The sequence below is a fragment of the Canis lupus genome, chromosome 4, assembly GCF_003254725.2.
Source record: "Canis lupus dingo isolate Sandy chromosome 4, ASM325472v2, whole genome shotgun sequence".
Taxonomy (NCBI): domain Eukaryota; kingdom Metazoa; phylum Chordata; class Mammalia; order Carnivora; family Canidae; genus Canis; species Canis lupus.
Window position 1 is genome coordinate 76,206,988 of NC_064246.1, and position 26,905 is coordinate 76,233,892.

At 38.6% G+C, this 26,905-nt stretch overlaps 1 protein-coding gene across 1 annotated transcript; it reads right to left on the reverse strand.

The window, feature by feature from the left end:
- Positions 1-7,694: 7,694 nt before the first annotated feature.
- Positions 7,695-26,848, reverse strand: C4H5orf22 (chromosome 4 C5orf22 homolog). Its single transcript, XM_025436283.3, has 9 exons — positions 26,689-26,848; positions 24,957-25,102; positions 23,022-23,171; positions 20,230-20,659; positions 17,678-17,740; positions 17,319-17,440; positions 14,187-14,253; positions 12,614-12,753; positions 7,695-9,547 (listed from the first exon to the last, which is right to left on the reverse strand). The coding sequence occupies exons 1-9, from the start codon at positions 26,788-26,790 to the stop codon at positions 9,415-9,417; spliced, it is 1,353 nt and encodes a 450-aa protein (XP_025292068.1). The 5' UTR covers positions 26,791-26,848; the 3' UTR covers positions 7,695-9,414.
- Positions 26,849-26,905: the final 57 nt, after the last annotated feature.

Genomic DNA, 26,905 nt, shown 5'->3' on the forward strand with positions numbered 1-26,905 from the left:
AAAGGAATCTTGTTGAAATGCAGATTTTGGTTTAGCAAGTCTAGGGAGGGACCCAGGACTCTGTATTTCTAACAAGCTCCCAGGTGATGCTGATGCTGATTTATTATTATTTTTTAAAGATTTTATTTATTCATGAGAGACATGAGAGAGAGTCAGAGACACAGGCAGAGGGAGAAGCAGGCTCCATGCAGGGAGCCCGATGTGGGACTCGATCCCAGGACTCCAGTTTCACGTCCTGGGCCAAAGGTAGGCTCTAAACTGCTGACCCACCCAGGGATCCATGCTGATGCTGATTTATAGACCCTCCTTGATGAGGAAGGTTGGAGATATTAACAGGGTAGACATCAATAGAACCTTTTGGAATAATGGAAGCATTCGTATCTGTGATGTCCAGTACAGTGGCCACAGGCCACACGTGGCTACTGAGCACTCGAGTTGGGGCTGGATGTTTAGCTACAATCTAGTCACTTGTTGAACTCTGTTATTATTTGCCAGTTTTCATCATATTCGTTTTCACAGTCTATCATTTGGTAGACTAATCCTACCCTGGAGCCTCCATCTGTATCCCGAATCTCTAGGAATGACAGAAAAGTCATGTAAAGAATAAAATCCAGGGCAGCCTGGGTGGCTCAGTGGTTTAGGGCCTGCCTTCAGCCCAGGGTGTGATCCTAGGGACCCAGGATGGAGTACCACGTCAAGCTCCCTGCATGGAGACTGTTTCTCCCTCTGCCTGTGTCTCCCTCTCTCTCTCTCTGTGTCTCTCATGAATAAATAAATAAAATATTAAAAAAAATTAAAAAAAAGAATAAAATCCACAGCGTGGAGAAATACCCACACTTCCCTTTCCCCATGTGCACCACAGTGTGTGATAGTATACTGTATACACTGTTAATCATTTTATATTTTCTGCTCCCTCCCAATAGTTGTTCAATATCAGTACACAGAGGGGACCCTTCTACTCATGGGTGATACTGTATGGATGTACAGTAATTTCCTGTGTCCTGCCTAGGAGCCCTTTGCCCAATCTTTGACTATGACAGTTGAAAATCCCCGTATGCAAGTCTGTGCACAGATATCTGCAGGATCAGTTCCTAGGAATGAAATTCCTAAAACCTGGATCAAAAAGGATACGCATCTTCACTATTGATAGCTGCTCTCAAACTGCCTTCACGGAGGCTGTCCCATACACGTTCTCGACAACAGTACACAAGCACACTCTTTTTCCACGCCTTCAGCAACGCAACCTATTTTAAATGCTGTTTAAAATTGCCTGAAAGAAATAGAGAGAACGGGCATCTGAATTCTTTTTTTGTAGCAGATGCTGCTGAAGTCCCACCAACTTTACCTGCGGCCGTAGAGGGCAGTTCTGGCACATTCTGACCACCTAACTTGTGTCTGGATCTTTCTGCTTCTCTTCCTGAACTCTTGTGTGGCGCCACAGGAGTTTGCTTAGCTTATGCAAGGGTGGGCCTCCCGTGGTGTCTGGAAAGTACCAGCAAGTCAGGTTCTCAGAGGCAGCCTTCAACATATGAGCACTAGGAACCAGTGGATCAATGGGCAAGCTTCCCTTTCCCTCAGCCGGCAATTCTAAGCCATACTCTCGCCGATTCCTGAGCGGAGTTGAACTCTTGTTGACTACCCTCACTGGTATATCTTTTACTAACTTTTCCACCTTCCTGACTTACTTTCCCTACTCCCTCATGTCTTGATATTGCCTTTCAAATAAACCACATGCACTCAAATCCTTGTCTCGATACCTGCTTTGGGAGGACCCAAACTAAAATAGGTGGTTCCATGTTTGGTCCTAGAAAGTTGACACTCAAGAATCAGACTGGAGAATTTGTTGAGCAACAAGAATCTCACTGTGGGTTTAACTGGGGGTTGTGATCATGTGTGACATGCTGTAGCAGCGCATTTACTAAGTACATCGTGCTATTGTGGTTGTTTGGGATGAGGTGGATGGACTAGGCTATGGAGTAGTTATTGCTCTTGAACCACATGGGGCAATGGTAATTAGTAAGGACTGAGGAGGAGGCTGATTTCTGTTAACATTCCTGGAAGACTTGGAGAATGATGCAGGTCAGTCAAGGATCAACTCGGGGCATGCCAAGAAAGCTAGAAGGCTTTCAAAACCAAATTGTTTTTTTTTTTTTTTTCAAAACCAAATTTAATTAATTAGGCTCGGGGATCTCTGGGTGGCTCAGCAGTTTAGCGCCTGCCTTTGGCCCAGGGCACGATGCTGGAGTCCTGGGATCGAGTCCCACATCGGGCTCCCTATATGGAGCCTGCTTCTCCCTCTGCCTATGTCTCTGACTCTCTCTCTATGTCTATCATAAATAAATAAATAAATCTTAAAAAAATAATTAATTAGGCTCTCATCTCTTGAGCAGGAGGGCAGACTCTGCTGAGTATGAGCCTCAAAAGACAATCATAAAAATGTCCGAGCCACACGGAGACCTAATGCACAGCCAGAGCAGGTGTCCTCCCCTAATGTGAGAGTCGGAAAGGAAGAAATAGGATTGTGAGCCTCGGCACGGTTGTATTTAGGTGAGCACTGCACAAACCTCACCGAGTATTTCTCTGTATCTTCCGGGCGGGCATGCTGATTTAGAAAAAGGCCTTTTTCTCCTGTGTCTTCTAATACTTTTCTTCCCTCCCTCCTTTGCTCCTTTTTGTTCAAATTTAATCCAACTTTATTTTGTTGTAAAGAGTTAATTGGGAATCTGACTTCATCTTTTTTTTTTTTTTTGAGCCAGCTGTCCAGTTCTTTGGCATCAGTTTTTGCATATTTTATCTTTCCCCACTGATATAAAAGGCCAGCCTGACGAATTATGCTCCAGTATGTTCTTGGGTCTTATGGGAGAGAATGCTGGGTATTCACCAAACCTTCTCCCTCCTCTTTTGGGGCACACAACAGGGTGATTCCTAACTTTCCATGAAGTTAGGAAATGATGGACTTCGTACCTAAAGTCTTCTGCATGTGACCGTCCATCCTCCTAGCCTTCTGCTAGGTGGCATAGAGATATCCTCCAGGAAAACTCAGGGAGCCACGTGTCCAGAATGGCAGAGCTACAGATGCAAGGAGCACGATCCCAGAATCCTTGTTTGCAGGAGAGCCTGCCAAGCAGAAACACCTGTTTTGGATTTTATCCAAATGAGAAAAAATCTTTTGTTTTGTATGAGCCATTTTGTTTTTCCTTTTCCTTAAACTAGATATCCTTCTTTTAACTAATATAGACTATTTGTGGACTCTATTCTGTTCTACTCAACTATCTAACTGCTCATGTGCTATTATTAGTTTTAATTAATATAATTTATAATGTATTTTGGTACATAGTAGGACTCATCCCTTTATTAACTTTTATGGTTTTTTTTCCAGTTTTCCTTGCATGATCACTTTTCCATATGAACTTTAGAATTAGCCTCATTACCTGAAATAATATTTCCTTCATATGTTTATTGAAATTGCATTATATGTGGTTTGATATGGGAAACACTGACATCTTTATAACTCTGAATCTTCTCAAATAAACACATCTTTCCATAGATATTCATGTCTTCATTTATATTCTTCAACACCTTCATAAAGCTTTTTTTGTATAAGTGTTAATGTTTCCTTTAGTTTATTCATATGTATTTTTTGAGTGAAATTGTGCTATTGTAAGATCTTGTCTTCTGTTATAATTGGTTGTTGCTTATATAGAAAGCATAGTAGATTCTGTGTTGCCCATTTAGCATGATGTCAAATAAAAATAAAACACCAGTCTGACATCCAAGAAAAGCACTTAAAAGTAAAATAAATCTTAAAAAAAAAAAAAAGGTTTTAGATGTCTATACACCATGGTAGAAAAACAGACTGTATAAACAGAAGGTATGTTATGGTGGGTTTATTCAGAATGGTCAGAGAATGTCCTCCTTTTTGGTTGGGATTCCAAAGAGCAACCACATTTATAAACCTTCCATACTATTTAACAAACATTTTCATGTTGGGGTTTGTGGAAGCCCAGTAGACCTAACTGTTCTCCACTATGTTTCTAAAACAACTTAGAAGTAGGCATTCAGGCAGATGAAGATAAAAGTGTCACCATCATTTCTGATAAAACTGATGTTAAAGAACACGGCTTAAACCTATGGCAACAACGGGCTTCCTGATGCTGCACCCCAGACAGCCTTTGCCATCACTGCACCACTGTTAAGCTCTCCCACAGGGCCTGTTCTTACAAACCATGGCATGGAAGGACAAAGCAGAATGTTCATATACTTCTAGAGGAGGGCATTTTAGAATTCCCTTCTTTCACTCTTCCTTGCTCTGGAGAGGAGTAAAGGCACAGCAAGGTCAGGACTCTAATGGAAGGTGCCTCCATATGGAAGGAAAATCGGAAGTGAGGAAGTGTTACTCTGCCAACACTCAGCAAAGCTATACTCCAAGAACAATGTTCTTTTTAGGGACCAAAAGTTCATACCCAGTTTTTGTATGGTAGTGTCAAATGTGATTTTAATTTTAGGCCAAAATTCAAACTTTAACATAAGCATTGTGGAACGAGGTTCTTACCAGGTTTTTATCTCTAAGAGAAGATTGCAAAATGGCTGGTAAACTATTGCCTTTCTTTTCATTTATAATGCAGTTATTCTAGGGATATAATCACTAGATTATATGTATTATCTTGTAGCTCTTTTGGACTCTTGTTTTTAACACACCTAATCCTTGGTAAATGTTCTTGTATTAATGCTTCCGTTTGTTCGATTTGCTCTCAAAGATAGCATGCTCACAAGAGGATGTACAGTATAGGGCACATAGTAAGGCTTGTTACTGCCAGGCCTCTAAGGACAACTGGTATTTTCTGTACTCATTAATTCATTAAACATGATGACAGGGACTATGACAGAGCCTGGGGCTACAAGATGTATGACACGACCTCAAGGAACTCATGGTACACTGGGGAGAGTGAATGTAAACAGCTAACTACTGTGCAGTCCCGGGGCACAGTGGAGTCCCTGAGGAACACAGGGCGGATCTCCAACCATGTTGAACACCAGGGACTGTGACAGGTTAAACTGCCGGGCTCACATCATTAGGAGCCAGCAAGGTAGTATTTGAACTTAGATTTCAAAGCCACCAGTACCTTCTGTGTAAGGATGCTGCCGCCCGATGGGGCAATGCTGCAGACGGCGGATGGGGCTGCCCTCCAGTTCCCAGGGTGGTTTCTGCCTCCACAGCTGGCTTTCCAGGCTAGCTCCAACCCTGACTTAAGGGAGACAAGGATGGCTCTCCCTCCTTGAGCCATCACGGCCACGTCTGATGGGCTGCTACGTAACCTTACCAGGCCAAGCTGACAGAGGCACGCCCCCCCGCCCCGCCTGTCTCTGATGACCCCATTTTCCTTAAGGTTCACCAGGCACATGCAGCTGTGTAGTAAGGCCGAGACCTGGATGAAGGATGCTTGTGAGGGGTCTGGAAATAACAGTGAAATATTTGGAGGTACTGACTCTACCCCCACCTCCCTGTCAGGCTCTGGCTGATACAGGAGGGACTTTTTTTTTTTTTGCTTGAGGTCATCTATAATCAGCAACATCAAAAATGCTGAAGATAATTCTAGAGTCTATGAAAGTAAATTATAAGTTGGGGGTAGCAACTTCCAAACACTGATCGTATCAAAGGTTTAGCATCACAAATCCTAGCTTTATCTGCAAGCAGGCAGCAGGTAAAGTGTAAAGAGGAAAAAAACCCTAGGCCGGCTTTGACTTTCCTGACACCTCCCTCCCCCAACACCCCTGCCACCACAGGCCCTGACTGAATGAGTACAAGTTCTTAAATTGTGAATAAATGAATGCTTGAACCAATTTCAAGACAAAACTTTTATACTATGAGTAACTCTGCTCAAAACCGTTAACTCTTTCTTTATGGGCAAGGATCGGCCTTCTTTGACTAAAGACATTGAAATCCCATCATTCATGGAAATACAGTGGAAGCTGACAGAGTTAAAAAAAAAATCATGGGGCGCCTGGGTGGCTCAGTGGTTGAGTGTCTGCCTTCAGCTCAGGGCGGGATCCCGGGTCTGGATCGAGACCCCCATCGGGCTCCCCTCAGGGAGCCTGCTTCTCCCTCTGCCTGTGTCTCTCCCTCTCTCTGGGTCTCTCATGAATAAATAACTAAAAAAAAAATAAAAATAAAAATAGAAGTCAGGATTTAGGAGAGGCATTAGAAGAGCAGTTGAAAGTTGGAATAGCCATCATTGGATTTTCAAAGTAGAGCTGAGTTTGGAAATAATGGCCAATGTTTACCGAATGGTTCTTGTATTAAGGGTTTCATATGTGTTATTTCTCAGAATATCCCAACAAGTTCAGTTCTTACTGTGATAAGGAAGCTGAGGCTGTGAGGGCATAGGGCGAGAATGTGGAGAAGGGACACTGGAGCCAGGGAGTAGCTCTTGTAAGTTCACACTACTACCACTATGCTCGACTATATTCAGTTGTAACACTTCTTATCTTCATTTTGGCACGTTTCACATCAACTGCGGTGCTAAGGCCCCTGAACAGTGCTGATGGATATGCTTCGAGGTCTACCTGCCATTGACGAGCACTTTGAAGTTACAGACATGGTAGGGAAGCTGTAGCTGGAGGTCAGCTGACTATTCGACAAGGCCCTCAAAGGAGGTAAAATCCTACGATCTCAGCCTTGCTTCAGCCTCCGTGATGAGCTCCTGCTTCTGAATTATAGGAACCAAACTCATAAGACAGTAATGTATCAAATGCCGACTTACTACTTCCAATGATAAGACATACCCTTCCAGTGAGTGACCGGAATGTTTACTGTTCAGGGAACTCCCTAAGGATCCAGGTCCACAGAAACCTTCTCAGTGACTGTAACTTCATTTGTTGAAACCAAATGAGAATAAAGGGGAGAATGGCACTGATGTTTGGAATCCCAGGAGTACAGTTAGAACTACAAACCAGACAGTGCAGGACCAGTTAACTTAGAAACAAGCGCTACAAGAGAGTGCTGGGACTCAGGACGACCAGGCACAGTCCAATAAGGACACAGTTACACAACTGACCCTCGTGTATCTCGAGCAGTTCTGAAAGATCCCCAACAAAAACTCCTTCAGTTTTATGCAAGTGCTTTCTCTTAAGATGGATGGTGAATGAGATAATCATTCCTGTATTAAAAAAACACCATTGACTATAAACTACTAGCAGTAGGATGTATCCATTGCCAGCAATCCAAGCCACTACTGCTAAAACAGATAAAGGATTTGGAGAGAATATCATATAAAGAGTGAAGAACTTTGACTAAGAGCTCCTTGAGGAGCCAGAACACAAAGATAGAGGTCTACAGAAACTATTTCTGAAGGGGGAAAAAAAAAAGACTTCTCTTCTTTGATACTGGGAAATATACACTTGTTAATACCAAAGCTCTTGGTCAATGCTTACATTTAAGTCACACACACACACACAAAATTGCTCAAAATCCCATACTTCAGTGATATTTGCACATAATCCAAATCCCTGTATGGTGGTAGTCCTCATTGGTACTTAGAACACGAATGAAGAATGTCTTGATAAAATATCTTCCTATTTGAAATGCACAGTGACATAATTTATCAAGTTGGTGGTAGTCAACAAATAGGGACTGAATTTCATTCAAAGAGAATCACAGAGCAGGAAAGCTAAACAATATGAGTATCACAAAAAAATAAATTGATGCCCTTTTATTTTACCTGAGTTAAAACAATGATGAGTCACATCGAGTTATGAGAATCGTAATAAATGACTACTCAAGCAGATTCATAAGATCAGTGCTATGAACACACTGAGATCATATACAATTAACTAGTGCTAGTTTGGTTTTAAATCCTTAATACCTCAAAACATACCTTTTTTGTTTCTTTTAGCACACAAAATAATTTACTCATAAAAGTAACATCTACTTACAACTCTAATAACATTTTTTCGAAATTTAAAAATAAACAGCACTGTTAGCAATTCTGAATTTACAGAGAAAACTTTTTGGCACGTAATGTTCTATCAAAGTGGAAAGCTGAATCACTTTGCTTTGTTTTTCACAGCAGAAATAGGCATTCACACTACCAGCCTTGGGAAATCAATTTGGTGACAATTGAAAAATGTGCTGGAAAACAGCATTTTTGGAAAAATGGGATCTGGTGCCATCTACTGAGTGGCAATGGTAATGTGACTCGGTGTTAGCCATCAAGTTATGTAACCACTACAATTGTAGCTACATGCAACTCAACATGTACACATGTGGTCAAAGCCCAAAAATTACATGCAAAAATGAAAAACAACTGCTGTGCTAGGACCGAGGAATGGATGGGTGTTTTTCCCCCTCTAAATACCATCCTATTTAAAAAAAAAATCAGGTAGGTAAAAATTATTGCTGAACATGAGGAGTACTCAAGAGGGAAGACTTTGATAAATTAAGCAAATGAAAAGTTCCCTGATTAAGAGGGACTCAGGCTCTCTTATGCATGGAGAGGCCGATGGAAGGCAGTTAAGTCTTTTGGTATTTACGGTAGGTCAGAATTAAGAATTAATTAATTATTATCCTTTTTTCTATTTGTATTAAAAGCTAACTTATTTGACGAAATTATCAACCTGGGCTGCCAATTAAGTAGCACTCAGGAACTATAATCGATGCCCATACTGATGATCATCCGGAGGCATGAAAACCCTGAAAACCCTGAAGAACTTTTCTGATTAGCAAAGAAAATTTTGTTAGTTGACTTCACTCTTCCATCCCAACTGTGAGAGCTGGGCCACAACCCTGGCAGTCTTGGAAAGGTAGATTTTCTGCAATATTTTTGTGGATTGCAAGTTTGTTTACTTATTTATTTATTTTTGGTAGTAGCTTTTAAGAATGTTACTTTCTTATACAGCCTAGATACCCTGAGTACTAAAAGCTTAAAATAGTTTGTGGTTGTCCTTTCCTTCATAATACTTCTCATAATCCAGAATTTGTTTCTCAGCTGTCCTCTAAGAGGGCAGGAGACCTTGTCTATTCTGTTCATTACCATACACCCAGCACTTAATCATGTTTGGCACTTATAAGTGCTCAATAAATGTCAGGTGGTTGAGTGAATAAATGAATGAATGAATGTTGTACAGTCCAATTAGCCTAGAGGGAAAGTGGAAAAATACCAACCCTTACAAAATGAAGAAGACAATGGTGGAAAGGAAGAAAAATAAGCAACAAATGGTGGGGGTAGACCTGATGTTAAAAAAATTGTCATCATTCAACAACTGATGATATCTGTCTTGAGATACAAAATACCGAAACGATTTTAACTTAAAGTTAATATAAAAACCAAGTCTTCTCTGGAAGACTCATTTACAAATAAGTTAATGAAAACCCTGTTATTACAACTAGATGTAATAGGAGCCTTGTGTTTTGTTGTTTCAAGGTGGAGAACATTCTGCTAAATACACCAAGTGAATGTCTACAGCTCCATAGAGGGAGCGTAGCACATTGAGGACTTTCTCTTGAATGGTGTCAACTTGCTCAGAAGGACAGTAATCGTCCAGACTTGACCTGGAACCAAGAGGAGAAAGAAAAAAAAAAATGTAAATAAGATGAGATCATACCATGTCCTGAGGAAAAGTCTGCATGTGTTGATTTCAGTATAAAATAGAAATGAAGGTATGTTGAATTTTGTAATAGTAACAGTTAAAAGCTACTAAAAGTTTAATCTAGGTCAGGAGCATTACATTATGTTCTTTAAATCTTCTCAGCAACTCTATGAAATATATAGTTTACTATCCCTTTAAAAGAATCTGAAACAGAAAATTAACCTGCATAGGTCACCTAGTTCTAAGTGCTGGTGATGGGATTCAAAATGACACATCATGTCTTCAAAGCCTCAGTGCTTAATTGCGGCTGTTTCCCTCAAAGGGAGATACTGCAAATACTGGGAGGTTATTATCTTAGTGATTGGGCGTCTTTCTCATTCTTTTATTATGGGAACAGAAGGGCTAGAAATTATTAAGGGTAGAGGCTTTCCAACTGATAAATGGTTTCTTTTTTTAATTATTTTTTAAGATTTTATTTATTCATGAAAGACACAGAGAGAGAGGCAGAGACATAGGCAGAGGGAGAAGCAGGCTTCATGCAGAAAGCCCAATGGGGGACTCGATCCCAGAACCCCAGGATCATGCCCTGAACCAAACATAGACACTCGACCACTGAGCTACCCAGGCATTCCTGATAAAAGGTTTCTGCTTCTAAAAACTACTTGTCAACTATACAGGTATATAGAATTATCCAAAATGAAATGTGGAGATGTGCTGGTATTGGGATTAGTTTCCCAAGTGGTATTAAGGAGAAAAGAAGGGATATATATACCCATATATACATGCAGATAAAGACCTACTTTGAGAAAGTTATCATATATAAAAGTTTAATTTATAAGCCTTAACAAATAAGGAGTACTTCAATGCTTTCAAAAAGATATCTGGCTTCTTTAAAACACTGTTAGAGTAGTTCTTGGGAGCTACCCCCAAGAAGGAGTATTGGAAATCTGTAGGTACATTTTGATTGTCACAGTAACAATTAAAGGGCCAAGGCAAGAGGGCAAGGCTGCTAGAATTCTTGCAATGTATAGGACAGTCCTGCAATCTGAATGTAAATAAAAGTACTTGTCTTCTGTCATATATACTTTCCAAAGTCCACAGAACACTCACATAAGTGAAAAAACCTGTTTTTAATTTTTTAAGGCTAGAATTTAATACTCTTCTACATATGAACAAAGTATTTTTGAAAATGGATTAAATATGAACAAATTTCCCAGAAATGCAACTACTCTGTATATTTAGGGAAGACTGAACTTTAAGTTCAGAACTTTACCAAGAGGTTATGACTAGAAAAACCGTGTCACTATGGCAGTGCTGTGTTCATAGTATCTGTTCAATACATCACATGAGCAATTGTCTGCACATATAATTGTTCTATTTAGTGACTCTTTGTAAAGATGCTAGTTTTCTGTGGCTTAAAACAATTTTTTTTTTAAAAGATTTTATTATTTGAGAGAGAGAGGGCGTGCACGCATGTGAGTACATGAGTGAGGGGAAGGGGCAAAGGGAGAGGGAGAGGCAGATTCCCTGCTGGGTAGGGGGCCTGAATGGGACTCGATACAAGGACCCCAAGATTAACCTGGGCCAAAGGCAGATGCTTGACTGACTGAGCCACCCAGGCACCTTTTGTGTGGCATTTTAGTGCATACCAGTTTATCAGTTACTTTCATTTCTTTTACGTTACGATGATTTGTGTGTGTATATACACATATATAAACATATATTTAAATTATGTGTACAGGTAGGTTATTGCTATAGACTAAATATGTCCCTCCAGAATTCATTCATTGAACCTAATCCCCAATGTGATATTTGGAGGTGAAGCCTTTCAGAGGTGATTAAGTCATGAGGGTTCTCATGAGTGAGATTAGTGCTATTATAAACGAGTCCCCAGAGAGTTACTTTACCCCATCCATTATGTGAGGTTATAGGGAGAAGATGGCTGTCTGTGAACCAGGAAGGAGGTCTTCACCACATTGAATCTGAGTGACTTTATCTTGGACTACCCAGCCTCCAGGACTGTGAGAAAGGAATTTCTGCGGTTTATAAGCCACATGGTCTATGGCATTCTGTTATTGCAGCCTAACTGGACTAAGACAATTATATTATCTATATATATTATATATAACATTTCCATATACTTAAAGTGTGTATGTATGTATGTGGATTACGTTACCTATGAATTTCATTTCAGATGGTAAAAGGGCACTATAAAATATTTGTCATAAAATACATTAAAGTGTTAACCTCACAGTTCCATATAAAACCAGCCCAAAGATTAATACAGAAAAGTTTCATTAAATTGTTGTAACTATGCAGCATATTATTTTCAAATCTGAAATATGGCATCAGGTAAATATTCATCTGTAGACACACAAATGGGAATTCTTGTGTTAATCTGAATAGTATCACCAACTTTAAAGACAAGATAACAAGAACTATATGTTGTTTGCCAACCATTACTAAGAGGAAAGAGAAAATACAAATCTGAATTTTGAGTTGAATAGGTAAAAAATTGGTTAGAATTACTGTATTAGTTGTAATTATTAGATTCATCTATGGAGACTGTATTAATAATTTCCTATGGCTGCTGTAACAAATTACCACAAATTTAGTGGCTTAAAGGAACAAAACATTATAGTTTTGTTGGAGATCAGAAGTCCTAAAATGAAGATGCTATCAGGGCCACATTCTTCTCTAGGTTCTAGGGCAGCATCTGTTTCCCCGTCTTTCCAGCTTCTAGAGGCTGCCTGCATTCCTTAGTTTGTGGCCCTAATCCTCCATCTTCAAAGCTAGCAGACAGCATCTTTTCATTTCTCTGATTCTGACCCTCTTGTCCTCCTTGCTTAAGGACCACTGTGATCACACTGGCCCACTGGATAATCTAGGGTGATCTCCTCATTTCAAGATCCTTAAGTTAATTATATCTGCAAAGTCTCTTTTCCTGTACAAGATAACATATATACAGGTTCTGGAGATTAGGATGTGAATATCTTTAGTGAGCCATTATTCAGGCTACCATACTTACCTTGCAATTGTCACAAGAGTAGGTTTTGGTAAATTTTTCAGTAAATAATATACAGACTGAATAAGATACTCAATTTCTTGTTCTGTGCTGATATGGTGAGGAAGTTCTGAGTAATCGCAGGTTAGACCAGCCTGGTGAACCTGAAAATAAAAAAAATTAAAAATTACACTGTAAGGCTTTGTTGTTTTTAGAAGATTCTTTAACCATTAATGTCCTTGCTGATAAATCTTACCTGTTCTCTAAAGTTTTGGAAGAACAAGCCTGTACATCTGTTTGGGCCTGATGTCTTTTTTTTTTTTTTTAATTTTATTTTTATTTATTCAATCATGAAAGAGAGAGAGAGAGAGAGAGAGAGAGAGAGAGGCAGAGACACAGGCAGAGGGAGAAGCAGGCTCCACGCAGGGAGCCCGATGTGGGACTCGATCCTGGGACTCCAGGATCATGTCCTGGGCCGAAGGCTGGACCAAAGTTGGCCCAGGCTAAACCGCTGAGCCACCCAGGCATCCCAAGCTCAAAGCATTTTTAAACCCTAAGTATCTTCTAACCTTATCATTCTTAAAAATTGCCATTAAAAAAAAAAGTGGGTTTTGGGTTAGGTTCAATTTAACCAAAATATTCTTTTGCTAGTATTTTTTATTCTTAAAAAGTTGGCACTAAATCAGTATATAAATTTCAGTTCAAAGAAGGTGGTTTGATTGTATTCTGCAACTAAAGAAAACACTAGAGCAAAAACACAGTTTATTGAAGTCAAAAAGGCACCAGGAGTAAAAGAAGATGACTTGCAGGTCTCAGTTTTGGCACAAAATCTGAGAAAAGGCATTTGAACTTCAAATGAGAAAATTTATACTTCAAAGACTGCAAAATGATATAAATAAAAGAAATTATCATTGAAGGTATCCACTTTTACCACAGCTTTTGGATCACTATTGGCAAACAAAGTCAGTGATACAGCTGATGTAGCTGAGTTGCACTTGCCAGAGCACCTTCTTTTGTCTTTCTCCTGGTTTTTACAATCAGAAAAGTTTTCAGAGAGAGGAAAGAAAAAAGAAGGGAGTATGAAAATAAATTAACAAACTTTAAAAATTGTATACTTCCTTCTCTCTGGCAAGTAGAGATCTGACCATAAACAAAATAAAAAAATACAGCACTTTTGCTTTATACATAAAATTGGGAAAAGTTTATTTTTTTTTAAAGATTTTATTTATTTATTCATGAGAGACAGACGGAGAGGCAGAGACACAGGCAGAGGGAGAAGCAGGCTCCATGCAGGGAGCCTGATGTGGGACTCAATCCTGGGTCCCCAGGATGACGCCCTGGGCTGAAGGCAGGTGCTAAACCGCTGAGCCACCCTGGCTGCCCTAAAAAGTTAATTTTTTTTCTGGAAAATCTTTCCAGTATTCTGACTTCTAAAAAGTTATATATTTTTTCATTTCTTCTCATTTATAAAAAATAATTCATTTACACTTTCCTGGAACACAAATAAAAGAAAAACACTTTAACAAAAAGTACTTTTTCTACCCAGAAAAATGCTTTCCTAAAGGATAAATTTTATACTTCAATATAAAGTATTTACCATTTCATAGTCTGGTACTTCCATCCGTTTTTTCAAACTCTGTACAAGTGGAATTAGTGATTCCATTCTGGAAAAAAGTCACCCTTTAATTAAATATCACACTGCCTCAACTAAAATTACAGAAGCAAATGATATATTACACTTAAAATTACCTTTAACAATGTTTCATATGATGCTTGAGAAATGAAAGATAAAGATATTCAAATATCTTAAAATATTAAAAAATAAATGTTCCCTGTTTTTTCTTACCTCCAAGACTACAGATTGTGTTAAAGGTTGAAAATTAGTATCAAGAAATTGAGATTTTCCTTTTATTTAAAAATGTGACTTTAAAAATTATTTTGAACAGCAAGAAAACTAAGTTTTTAGCACACGGTGATGAAAAAGTTTTCAAAAAATTTAAGAGCAATGACATACACAATTACAAATGGCAAAGTTCTAACAATAGTGATATAATTAAGTGATATAATTTAGGTGGAACACTTTGGGAGCCATGATTAATTAATGTGTCTAGTATTTTGCCTCCCCTACCAATATCTACTCATCTGGTGGGAGGGGGAAAAAGAAAGAAAAAGTGAGGCATGGAGGCCTATTTGTCCACTCAACCTGTTACTTCTTTTTATTAGGAACACTCTCTGGGCTTCTGGACCCTCATCACCTACCTCCTCTGCTTTTTAATAGTGAAGACTCCTTCATGCTGAGGATCTGGCCCTTCAGGGGCATGGTAAGTTTTGGGGAGACCTTTCTTGCTTGTCTCACCCACTTTTCCTCTGTGCTATTCTTTTATTCCCCCAATTCCAGTCATAGTGTGAACTTGCTTCTGTTGTAGCCTCAGTGTTTCTTCAAGTCTGAGATAGAACTCTCTGCAGGTGATGAAGAGTTAACTGGGCATGCTCATCGGTCACAGTAGATATCAGTGAAAGGTGGCTCCATCTATGGGCTAGATTCAGGACTCCAAAGTTTTCATGCAATTTTGTTTTAAGTTTTAAACTTGGCTTGAGACATCAAAAATCACAAAATAATAGGTACTTTTCAATATTTCCAGAAAGAATCACATCTTGTGAATTATTCCTACATCTCCCTCTTCCACCATAATTTCAAAAAGGAAGGAATCATTTCTTGAACTAGTTCCCTATACTGAAGAGGAAAAGTGTGAACTGATGTTCAAATGCTCGGTCAATATTGACTGATGTGATCAATATAATACCACAGTTTTCCTTAGTGATAACAAAGTTTTATATTTATATTTCAGAGATGTTTCTCATTATTTTGTCTTTAAACAAAAATTACACTGAATATTTTGTTTTGTTTTTTTTTTTTTTTTTTTTTTTTTTTACACTGAATATTTTGAAGAGGTAATATACACATAGTAAACGATTTTTCTTTCTCCTAACTTCATCTTTTAGTCATAGAATTCCTCTCACCAAAGACAACCTCTATTTGTTTCTTCTGCATTCTTCTAGTTATCTGATGAATTATTTTAAATAACTATGACATAACAAGTCTTAATGGCTCAAAATACTACGATTCTAACTCTGATTTAAAGAATTATTTCAGAGACCTAACATCACTAATCTCCAGGGAAATGCAAACCATAATCACAGTGAGAAATGATCTCAAACCAGTCAGAATAGCTGGAATCAAAGAATAGGAAGTAACAAATGTTGATAGGGTGTAGAAAAAGGGAGACTTTGTGTTCTATTGATAAGTATGTAAATTGGTGCAGCCACTGGGAAAATAGTATGCAAGTTCCTCAAAAAATTAAAAAATAGAAATATACAATCCAGTAATTTCACTGCTAGGTATTTACCCAATGGAAAAAAAAAAAAAAACCACTAATTCAAAAAGATCTATGCATTCCTATCTTTACTACATTATTTACAATAATCAAGATATGGAAGCAACCCAAGTGTCTATTGACTGATGAATGGATAAAGAAGATGTAGCATATATAGACAATGGAATATTACCCAGCTATAAAAAAGAATGAAATCTTGGCATTCATTGACAACATGGATGGACCTACAGATTATCACGCTAAACGAAGTTAAGTCAGATAAATACCACATGATCTGTATATGGATGTATATGGAAGCAGAACAGATGAACAAACAAAAACAGAAACAGATTCATAAATACAAAGAACTGGTGACTACCAGAGGGGGTGGGGAGATGAAGGGGATTAAGAGGTCCCAACTGCCAGTCCTACAATAAATAAGTCACACAGATAAAAACTAAAGCATAGGGAATGTAGCCAATGGTATCGTAATAACATTATATAGTGACAGATGGTAACTATGCTTATATTATATCTGTATAATACAAAGAATTATCAATTCATTATTTTATATACCTGAGATTAATGTAATATAGTAATGTAATATAGTATGTCAACTACACTGCTCTAGAAAAAAAATAGATTTAGTTCAGGGAAAAGTAACTACTATTTATCTCAATACTCTTCCAAACTTGCTTTAATACCAAAGGCACTCTTTACCCCACCCTATAACTTGACAGATGCTATGCCAAAAGAACTTTTTTCTCCATGTTTTCAAAGTAATCTTAATGCTGGACAATCGGCCAAACAGAGGACCTGATGAAGGATCCAGCTATCAAATCCAATTCTCTCATGCCATGGCCAGCTTGAGCTTCTACTCATAGTCAGGCTATCCTTAAAAGGAGGCAAGTTTTCACATTAGAATTTCCTTGTCTAGTCATTTGCTTTTTTATTGATAGGTTATTTTTTTTTTCTTATTCTTACAATAGGGGCTGTCTTACCAATCTCTAATCTTCCTTAAGACCTAGCACCACATCTTATATATAAAACAGGCAGTCATTATGTGATTTTATGTGATTTTGAGCAACTTAAACCTCTGGGCCTTAGTTTCCTCATGTATAAAATGAACATAATAACAATGAAGCCATCAAATTGCTGTGGGGGATAAGTGAGAGAAATGCAAGGAAAAAATCTTAGAATTGGGCACAAAGAAAACACTCAGGAAAGGCTAACCATTGTTAGTAAATTTGTATTGGCACTTAATATTAATTTTTAAAATGTAATTTATCTAGTAAATTAAACAATATATCTATGAGTAGAATAGAGTTGGGGAAAAATATGTTTCAAGGTCTTACCCAGGGTTTGAAGCCCATTTCTGTACAGTTTCTTCATTGTCACCATCACACAAATCAGCAAAAGCAGCTTCTAAATCTTCTAACTGATGAATTCGAGTATCAACACAATCTACCAAATCTTCCTTTAAACATATTGAAAAGCCAAGAATATAGTAATTAGTCTTTGAAAAAAATAAGTGAAATCCCATTGGAATTAAAATACCAGTTCAATTAGTTAAAACCAGGACTTGTAAGTACTAAGCATGGGCTTCCCCAATAAACACACAAAGATTTTGGTTAGATGTGAGAGCACTCTAACGAGCTATATTATTAGATATGTGATAAATAGACAAAACCCAAAAGAAACAAATGAAGGATACCTCTGTCAGGTTGGTACCAGGCTTTTTAAACTGGTACAACTCTTGTAAGATTTTGTACTCTTCCTGGAAAACAAAACAAAAATCCATATACTAGAAAAAAACCCCAATTGTTGTTATTTTTTTTTTTTTAAGATTTTATTTATTTATGAGAGAGAGAGAGAGAGAGAGAAGCAGAGACACAGGCAGAGGGAGAAGCAGGCTCCAGGTAAGGAGCCCGATGTGGGACTCAATCCCGGGACTCCAGGATTACATCCTAGGCTGAAGGCAGGGGCCAAACCCCTGAGCCACCCAGGGACCCCCCTAATTGTTTTTTAATGATATGCTTTAAAAGTAACAAATGGCTATGATATAAGGAGAATATCTTAGACAATCATTTAAAGATTAGCCTGTGAAAGTCAGGAAAAATGTATAACTCAGACGTCATTGTAAACAATGTCATTTCTTTAGGGTAACTCTATCCTGACAAGAATGCATGAAAATTAGCTATGGAAAAAGACTTGACTTGAAAGAAGATTTCTAATAATATTCTACTGTATAAATGGATATATCCTAGGATCTCAACAGATTTTAGCTATGTATAGGAAATAAACATGTCTTTAATAACAATCAAAACTCCATATTCACTTTGCAGTCCTTTCCAAGCCTGCAGAAGAGAACTTGGAAGTTCAAAGGCAATACTGGAGGCAGATATAACAGAAGGATGGCTGCTAAGCGAAGACTTTGCAAGAGGATGTCTCTCCCCATTTAGCACACTAAATAGCTCCGTTATAGGTGGGTGTATCTGGCCCCAGTAATCCCATTTAGGAGTGTTGTTGGGAAGAGTATACATGCAAGAGCTGAAGTTCACTAAGCACAATGTGCCACTATCCTCATCATACTAATCCTGTGAATTTTGTCATTATTTTGATTTTATACTTGAGGAAACCGTGGGTCAGAAAGGTAAAGTAACTTTCCCAAGATCATACAGCAAATAAACAGTAGAAATAACAGAACTAAACTCATTCTGGACTTCAGGCCATGCTCTTTAAAAAAGGTAAGCAACTTTTTTTTTTTTAAGATTTTATTTATTTATTCATGAGAAACACACACAGAGAGAGAGAGAGAGAGAGAGAGAGAGAGAGAGAGGGGCAGGGACATAGGCAGAGGGAGAAGGAGGTTCCCCATGGGGAGCCCGATGTGGGACTCGATCCCAGAACTCCAGGATCATGCCCTGAGCCGAAGGTAGACGCTCAACTACTGAGCCACCCAGGTGTCCCTATAACGGACTTTCTTTACTGTATTAAAAAAAGGCTATTAAATTATAAAATATAATACATGCTCTTTTTCAAAAGTTCCATAGTACCAAAGGGCATAAAGGATACAAAAATCTCCACTTCTCAGGTCTCCTGACAGCTTTGGAAAAGGAGTGACTGTCATTAAGTTCCTTATATAACTTTGTAGAAATTTTCATTAAAAATATGTGATGAGAGTATATTTGTAAGATACATTCCTAATACCTTCCAGATATGCCTGTTCTTCAAGTTTTATAATAGTTCCAAGGTCATTTCATGATTCTAAAAACTTATGGTTTATAACCACTGGCTCGTGTACAAGAGCAGGAAGAAACAGCAATTTTTCTCCCTTATTTGCAAGTTGGGAGAATACTCTAGTTCCCCCACTCTTGTTTCAGATTACACTAAATTCTCAAATCTTACCTATTTTTTAATCAATACTTATTTAGAGGTCTTTGATAAATCACAAAAGCTTCCAATACATATGCAAATTAGGATTGTAAAGTACAAGATCATTAAAATCAAAGACTGAATTTAGGTAGAAAAAATAGTTAATTTTAATCTCAAAAAGATTAGATTTGAACAACCTCCCAAATGTTAAAGCAAGCAGTTACTGTGCCATAAAATGTACCCAGGCATGCTCACTTGGGAGTTTCTCAAATGTTGCTTCTCAGATCTGTGCATGCTAATATTGTTTGGCTTTCTGCATTTAAGATCTGATGAACAGGCCTGAATTATTAGCTCCAAGAGTACATATGTAACAGGCATTTCACCTCATTGTCCAGTGGAAAATTTGTCACACAGCTCTTTATATACATATAATATCTCTGGAAAGATACACCAAGAAACTGGCCATGATGTTTGTTTCTGAAGTAAGAAACTGAGGGAATGGGGATGGGGTGAGAGAGTGATATCTTCAATGTATAAACTTACTTGTACTACATGATTTTAGTTTTTTTTTAAACTACCCATGTAGTTATCACCCCAATTAACAAATAGAAAATAATAAATACTATCTAGAGCAGGGATCTGCAACCCACAACATATAACCTGTTTTTTTGTATGGCCCTCAAGTTAAGAAAGATATATACACAATTCAATTAAAAAAATAGCTGCATATTTAAAAAGGTTTAACAACAACAAAGAATGTGTCAAAGAGATCATATGGGACCTCCAATAAAGTAATTAAAATCTAGCTGTTTGCAGAAAGTTTGCTGATCCTTGATCTAGACAAGTGTCATACAAGTCTTAAGATCTACATTTTAAAAATGCCACATTTACCTGAGTGAACATTTCTTTGAAGGGATTCTTGACTGAAAAAAAATCCAAGTCAATATCTAAAACAAATGCATCCCCTTTCTTCAGAATTTCCAGAATTTCCCCAGTGCTGATTGTAGTCTGGCATTCTTGGCTTTCAGAAAAACATGAACATGATTGTTCTAGGCAAGTCTGGCCCCTCCTCTGTGTCACTGTGTCCTTTTCCAGTCCTTCTGAATAGGAGTCACAGTTACTAGAGGCAGTGTTTTCTGCATCTTCCAGTGCTAGCTTTGGCTTCTTAGCAGAAGACACTGCATCATTTTCTTCTTGACTCTTACAGAGTTTATACGGTTTTACCATAATTACATCCAATTGTAAAGGTTTTTGGTTCTCTAGCTGGTCTTCAGTTACATAAAGACCATCACTTAGAAAGTAATGATCTGTACTTGTAACCCTGGATTAGAGGAAAAAACTATTTTAAAGACAAATGGACAAATTAGTTGACATTTCAAATAGCATTTCCAAAGCAGTGCAGAAATGTAACAATATATTTAACAAAAACGGAGAGCTCTCTCTACTTTTGTTAAGTCTTGTTCCTCTGCAGAAATAGTATTCCCCCAGTTTTTAGGTGGGCACATAACTACCTGAAATACGTAAAGGCTATACTTCGTAGCCTATACTGCAGCTAGGGGTGGCCATTTGACTAAGTTCTGGACTACGGCTGTGAACTGAAGAGAAGGGTTCATAACGGCACTCTCCTCTACCTGCTGACTGGCACGTGAACGTGGAAATGGCAAGCCCGCCTTGGACTATGAGGACAAGGGCAATACTCTAAAGATGAAGCAAAAAGGTAAAAGGAACTGGGGTTTCCAAACCTGTAAACTGCCAGATAGGCCCTGGACTATGTGCAGTAAACTCTAATATGAGAAAAAATACAAATCTTTAAGCTGATGTCTTGGATCTTTCTCATACCTGCTGCAACTTCGTCGAAATAATCACTAACGGAAAAATTACAACTGGAAAGAATTTCTCTTAACAAACGCTCCTTCAGATGTGTTTCAAAGTTTTGGCAAACTTTATATAACCATAATTTTTTTTTAAAGATTTATTTATTTATTCATTCAGAGAGAGCGAAGAGAGAGGCAGAGACACAGGCAGAGGGAGAAACAGGCTCCACGCAGGAAGCCCGATGTGGGACTCGATCCCGAGTCTCCAGGATCACACCCCAGGCTGCAGGCGGCGCTAAACCGCTGTGCCAACGGGGCTGCCCTAACCATAATATTTTAATGTGGAAAACGACTTTAAAAAATCTTATACAATGCAGAATGCATTTTACAAGTTACAGATTTCTGATTTTAGACATATCAGTATATTCTTAGCTTTTCAACTATATTATACCTTAGGAAGTACTTGGAAAAGCAAAAATAAATGCTTCTTTCAGAGCCAGGCTCTATTCAACTAAAATAATGGTTAATATTTATTTTATACTGAAAAATAAAAAAAATAAAAAAATATTTATTTCATACTCACCTTCCTCCAGCTATATAGTCTCAAATTTTAAAAGGTATTAATTTTCCAAAATAAGATTAACGACATAATACAGCTGATATCCAGGCTTGTTATAAATTGTGCTGTCCTAGAAAAACAAAGGCTATATCCCCCAAACCTAAATTCGTATTCTTCCTTAATAAAGGATGCTTCACTTTGTTCATATCTGTATGAACACATGCATCTCAGACTGCATACCTGTATGTGTCTCTTCTATAAACTCTTACGTACCGAATTCAGTAAAATCATCAGATAATCAAAATCCTCCTAATATTGTTGTTTACATTACGTTTCAAATGTCTGTTTGAAACTTAAAATTATTTGATTTTGCAAAAACCTGTTACAGGTCAAATGAGGTCTACTCACTGAAGTACTCAATATATGCACTACCATTCTTTCACATATATCAGTATTATATATATTTATTCTATGTGGAGTTCTATTTATTATTTTATCCCAAGTACAATTTTCATGTATATAGAAAGTTATTTGTGTAATTAATAAGAACATACAACAAAGGTTAACTATATCATTAAGGATAAATCAAAACTAAAAAGTATCACTTACAATGAGAGAGACTGTGTATTTCATTTTCAATATATTACTACCCTTTTATTCCACTCTCCTTTCCCTTTGAGAAAGTTATGCCATCACTGCTTAAAACATTCATTCCATCATAAGAGACTGTAGAAAGTCAAGGATATGATAATATTTTTAAAGACGTTTGCAGTACTGCAATATTCCTAAAACATTGGTTAAACAGCTTATTTAACAAAAAGTTGCACATGCGACTTAAGTCAGCTTTAACTTAATTTAGATTCATTATCGAAAGCTAATTATATTACTAAAATTAAAACCCCAAATCTACTTTTTAGTCATTCAATTTTAAAAAAAAAATGCAAAATGAGATAATTTTGCTTTTTTAACTGCAATTGTTAAATTCAGCAGACAATAATTATATTGTAAGGAAGCAGTGAAATGTATCATTAGAAATGTAAATCTATAAGATACTTCAATAATTTAATGGAATTAAGTCATCAACACAGCCAGAATTCCAGAGGATGAAGATATTATTCTCAACCAACCTTACCAGTAACAAAATATAGATGGTTTGTGAAGGTCAAGAGACATGAAAACCTGTTCCTGGTGTTTGTTTAATCTGAGCCCATCTGTATGTAGGCAACTCATGAGTTATGGGGATTCAAAATAAGACAAAAGCAGCATTCACTCCTTTACATCCCCTTTCATACTCATAAATATGAGATTACCTGATTGTTGTAGTAGAAGTGTCTCTGCCTACTAAAAAGTGATGTTTGCCCTCTCTGATTTGCTGAGCCCATGGGGGATGAAGCCACAGAACATGAGAAAAATGGCCAGCATAAACTGCAGGCATAATCCAATTCTCAATACTTAATTCTCTGAAAAAGAAATAGAAAGCATGGAAATTACTGGTGAGTGGTTTTTCCAAATATAATTTCACCCAGAACAAGAGTTTAACAATTTTCCTAATAGCATTAAGGCATCATTTCCCTTTTTCACTGTATTGACATTTGCACTGATGGTACAAGACAATTATGGGTTGGCATCCTAAGACTGATGAAGGCAACAGTACCAAGTCTACTAGTAGTCCCCCTCTAAAGCCAGTTTTATGTAAAAAGTTCCTTCATAATTTTATTAAATTTTGAACTTGAATATACATTTTAAATATTCTGGGTGGTAAAATGAGAAATGCGCAGAAAGTACTTCTGCTACAGTCTTCGAACGGTTGTCTTAATGAAAAGCACTTGTAATTCAATTGAGAGTTGAACACCATCATTTTTCTTGAAAGAAAGACTGATCAACATACAATGGTTATTCAGACTTGAATTTGAATTGTTGGATTCTACATTTGAACTAAGCTTTAAAAAAAACACCACTTGTCAAGTTTTGGTATAGTATTGAATATTCATAATTATCTGAAAAGGCTATAAAAATACTCTTCCTAAATTTTCTTCATTTTACTTCCACCAAAACAACATATGGCAACTGACTGAATGTGGAAGCAGATAGGAGAATCTAGCTGTTTCCTATGAAGACAAATATTAAAGAGATATGCAAAAACTTACACATTCTTACTCTTCTAAGTTTTTTGCTTTAGAAAATACATTTTTTAATAAAAATAATCGTATTTATGGTAACATGTTGAAGTCTATTTTGAAATGAATTAATATTTTAAACATTTCTCAGTTTTAATTTCAAATATGGTAAATGTGAATAGATACTACCCAAACTTAGAAAAAAAGCTTAGTAATTTTTAAGAGTATACAGGCATCCCGAGACTAGAAAGTTTAAGAATTATTATTCTATGACTAACTGTACATACTTGTTTCATAATTCTCTTCAATTTCTAAAATATAAAAACCTTTAAATATAAAAGACAGTTAACAACAATGGTAGAGCTACCACACTTTAGAAATCAGTGGTCCAAAAAGGGGTTCCAGAAAGTCAACTGAAAGAAATGTAGTAGGCTAGAGTTAATTCACCCAAGCATCTATCTTGTAGTTTCATATTATAAAGAAAAATAACTATTTTATTTTGTCCGGGCTGCCTTGAACAACATGTTTAACACATTTTCTTGTGCCTTTGTATCCAGATTTTTTAAAGGAGAGAGGAAGGGAGAACTGGCTCAGGTAACTTCTAAAGTCTCTTCTACTTCTAAAATTCTAAAGCAGAGGTTGGCAAACATTGGCTAGGCCATCTGTTTTTGTAAATAAAGTTTTATTGTAATATAGCTGCAGACATTTGTTACATTAATGTCCATGGTTGTTTCCTATACAGAAAAGAGGAGAGAGAGGTATAAGAGGAGAGAGAAGATAGTTGCAACAGAGACCATATTGCAAGCAAACCTAAAATATTTACTATCTGGCTCTTTAGAAAGTCAACATTTGCTCCAAATAAAATAAAAAGGGAAAACGAAAACAAAACTCATGACCTCAGAAAGTCTATTTCCCTTAATTAATCATGTACTGCAAATTGTATTTCAAGCATATAAAAGATCACTAAGTGCCTGGCTGGCTCAGCTGGTGGAGCATGTGACTTGATCTCCTGGTCCTGAATTTGAGCCCCACACTGGAGGCAGAGTTTACCAAAAAAAAAAAAATAATAAATAAATAAATAAAATAAAATAAAATAAAATAAAATAACGAACAAAAACCACATATTACCCGAAAAGTGTTTCCTTGTCAAACACAGTGTCAGCTGGCATATTCACAGGAATAAGGAGGTCTGGATGTGAATCAAAATGCACAAAACTTATGTTACCGGCAGGAAGATGCTTCGAGCCAATGGCCCGGTATATATAAGGCAGGACCTGTGAAAACACATGCATATGTTCAGAAATGTCACTGAAATCATGAGCACACACTCTGCTGCAGCCTGAAAAACAAGGCTTAACGTAACTGCATATAATGTAAAGCACATCAAGTTGCTAAAAAGTAGGGAAATATAAAACTTGTTCACTGTAGATGGGCTTATAGAGAGCGGTCTCCAGTTAGCTTTATGTTTTCCTCCTAAGTTCCCGCTTGCACCTCCACAGGCTTTACCCGGCATCTCCTGCTTCCATCTGGCCCCGCCACAAACTCAATGTTGGTAAACACACAAGGACTGGCCCTCAGGAAAACGTACAAACTGGCAGTTAATGAACATTCTGGCACAAAGAGGTGTTCAAGGTACCATGGGTCTCCCGGCCTTTGCCACACCTCTGGATGATGGATGAGCCTAGGTGGTCTCCAAGTCACCTAGTGCTGCGTTTTTCTTTTTTAAGATCTTATTTATCCATGAGAAACACACACACACACACAGAGGCAGAGAGAGAAGCAGGCTCCATGCAGGGAGCCCGATGTGGGACTCGATCCCAGGTCTCCAGGATCACGCCTGGGCTGAAGGCGGTGCTAAACCGCTGAGCCACGAGGGCTGCCCGGGTTGTGCTGCGTTTAATACTGAATTTGAAAGCACCGCTTAACCCGTGCCTGTGCTTTTTCTCAGGCCCATCCTCACTACTCTTTCTACGTCCTGGGAAACCCAACTTCCTCCAGCCATAAATCCTCAATCATCGTGTCCCTCTTTCATATCCAGAGAACCCCCAAGGGGGCTGCTGGTTAAAACAATAAACAAAAAACAAACAATAAGCAAAAAACAAAAACAAAGTTTTGACTCTATGGGCCTCCCTTATAAGGCTTCCAGAAGATGGGATGAAGTCATCATTTTAGCTACTCCAATGGAAGATAGTTTTGGTGTTTATAAGAGCAGGGCTCGGGGGATCCCCGGGTGGCTCAGCGGTTTAGTCCCACTTTAATCCCAGGGCGGGATCCTGGAGCCCCTGGATCGAGTCCCACGTCGGGCTCCCTGCGTGGAGCCTGCTTCTCCCTCTGCCTGTGTCTCTGCCTCTCTCTCTCATGAATGAATGAATAAATAAATAAATAAATAAAATTTAAAAAAAAATAAGAGCAAGGCTCGGGTACGCAGACTCGTGTACACACCGAGCAGACAACACTACCAACGGCCCTAAGGGTGCCACGACGCCAAGTCTCTATCACGGACGGCAGCCCACATCTTTCTTTTTTTTTATTTTTTTGATTTCTTTTACTGGAGTTCGATTTGCCAGCGTGTGGCAGGACCCGCGGAGCCCACGGTCAGTGCCGTGACCCCGTGACCCCGGCCCGCGCCGCGGCGGACACGAGGCCTCCCACCCAGACGCCGGGGCCGCGGGAAGGCTCGGCTTCGGCTCCGGGCGAGCGGCGAGGGGTGAGCGAGCCGCCCGCCGCCCAGCCAGCGGACCCCAGCCGCCCGCGTCTCCTCCTCCTCCGGCTGGTCGTTCCGGCGCCTCCCCCGCAGCCATGCAGCCGCCGCGGGTCACGCAGTCCGGTTCCCTCCGGCCCCCCGCGGCCGCCCGCTCACCTCCTGGTGATCCTCCACGACCCACACCGGGAGCGCGGGGTAGCGCCGCAGGCCCGCGCGCCCCGCCGCCGCGTCGCCCGCCGCCTTCCCGCTCGGCAGCATCCCCGGCGCCGCAGTCGCGAGACCAGGACCCGGGCCGCCCGCGCTGCCCCTCCCGGGTGGAAACGCGCGCTCACCCGGTTGCGGTTCCTGATTGGAAGCTGTAGAGGGCAGGGGG

What these genes read in the sequence shown, in the direction of transcription:
- C4H5orf22 (XM_025436283.3), bottom strand. Translation starts at nt 26,790, where the DNA reads ATGCTGCCGAGCGGGAAGGCGGCGGGCGACGCGGCGGCGGGGCGCGCG. An exon ending in ACTTCTACTACAACAATCAG is followed by an intron (nt 20,660 to 23,021) that starts GTAATCTCATAT and finishes CCTCTAATCCAG; the next exon opens with GGTTACAAGTACAGATCATT. An exon ending in ACTCTTGTGACAATTGCAAG is followed by an intron (nt 9,548 to 12,613) that starts GTAAGTATGGTA and finishes TCTTGGTTCCAG; the next exon opens with GTCAAGTCTGGACGATTACT.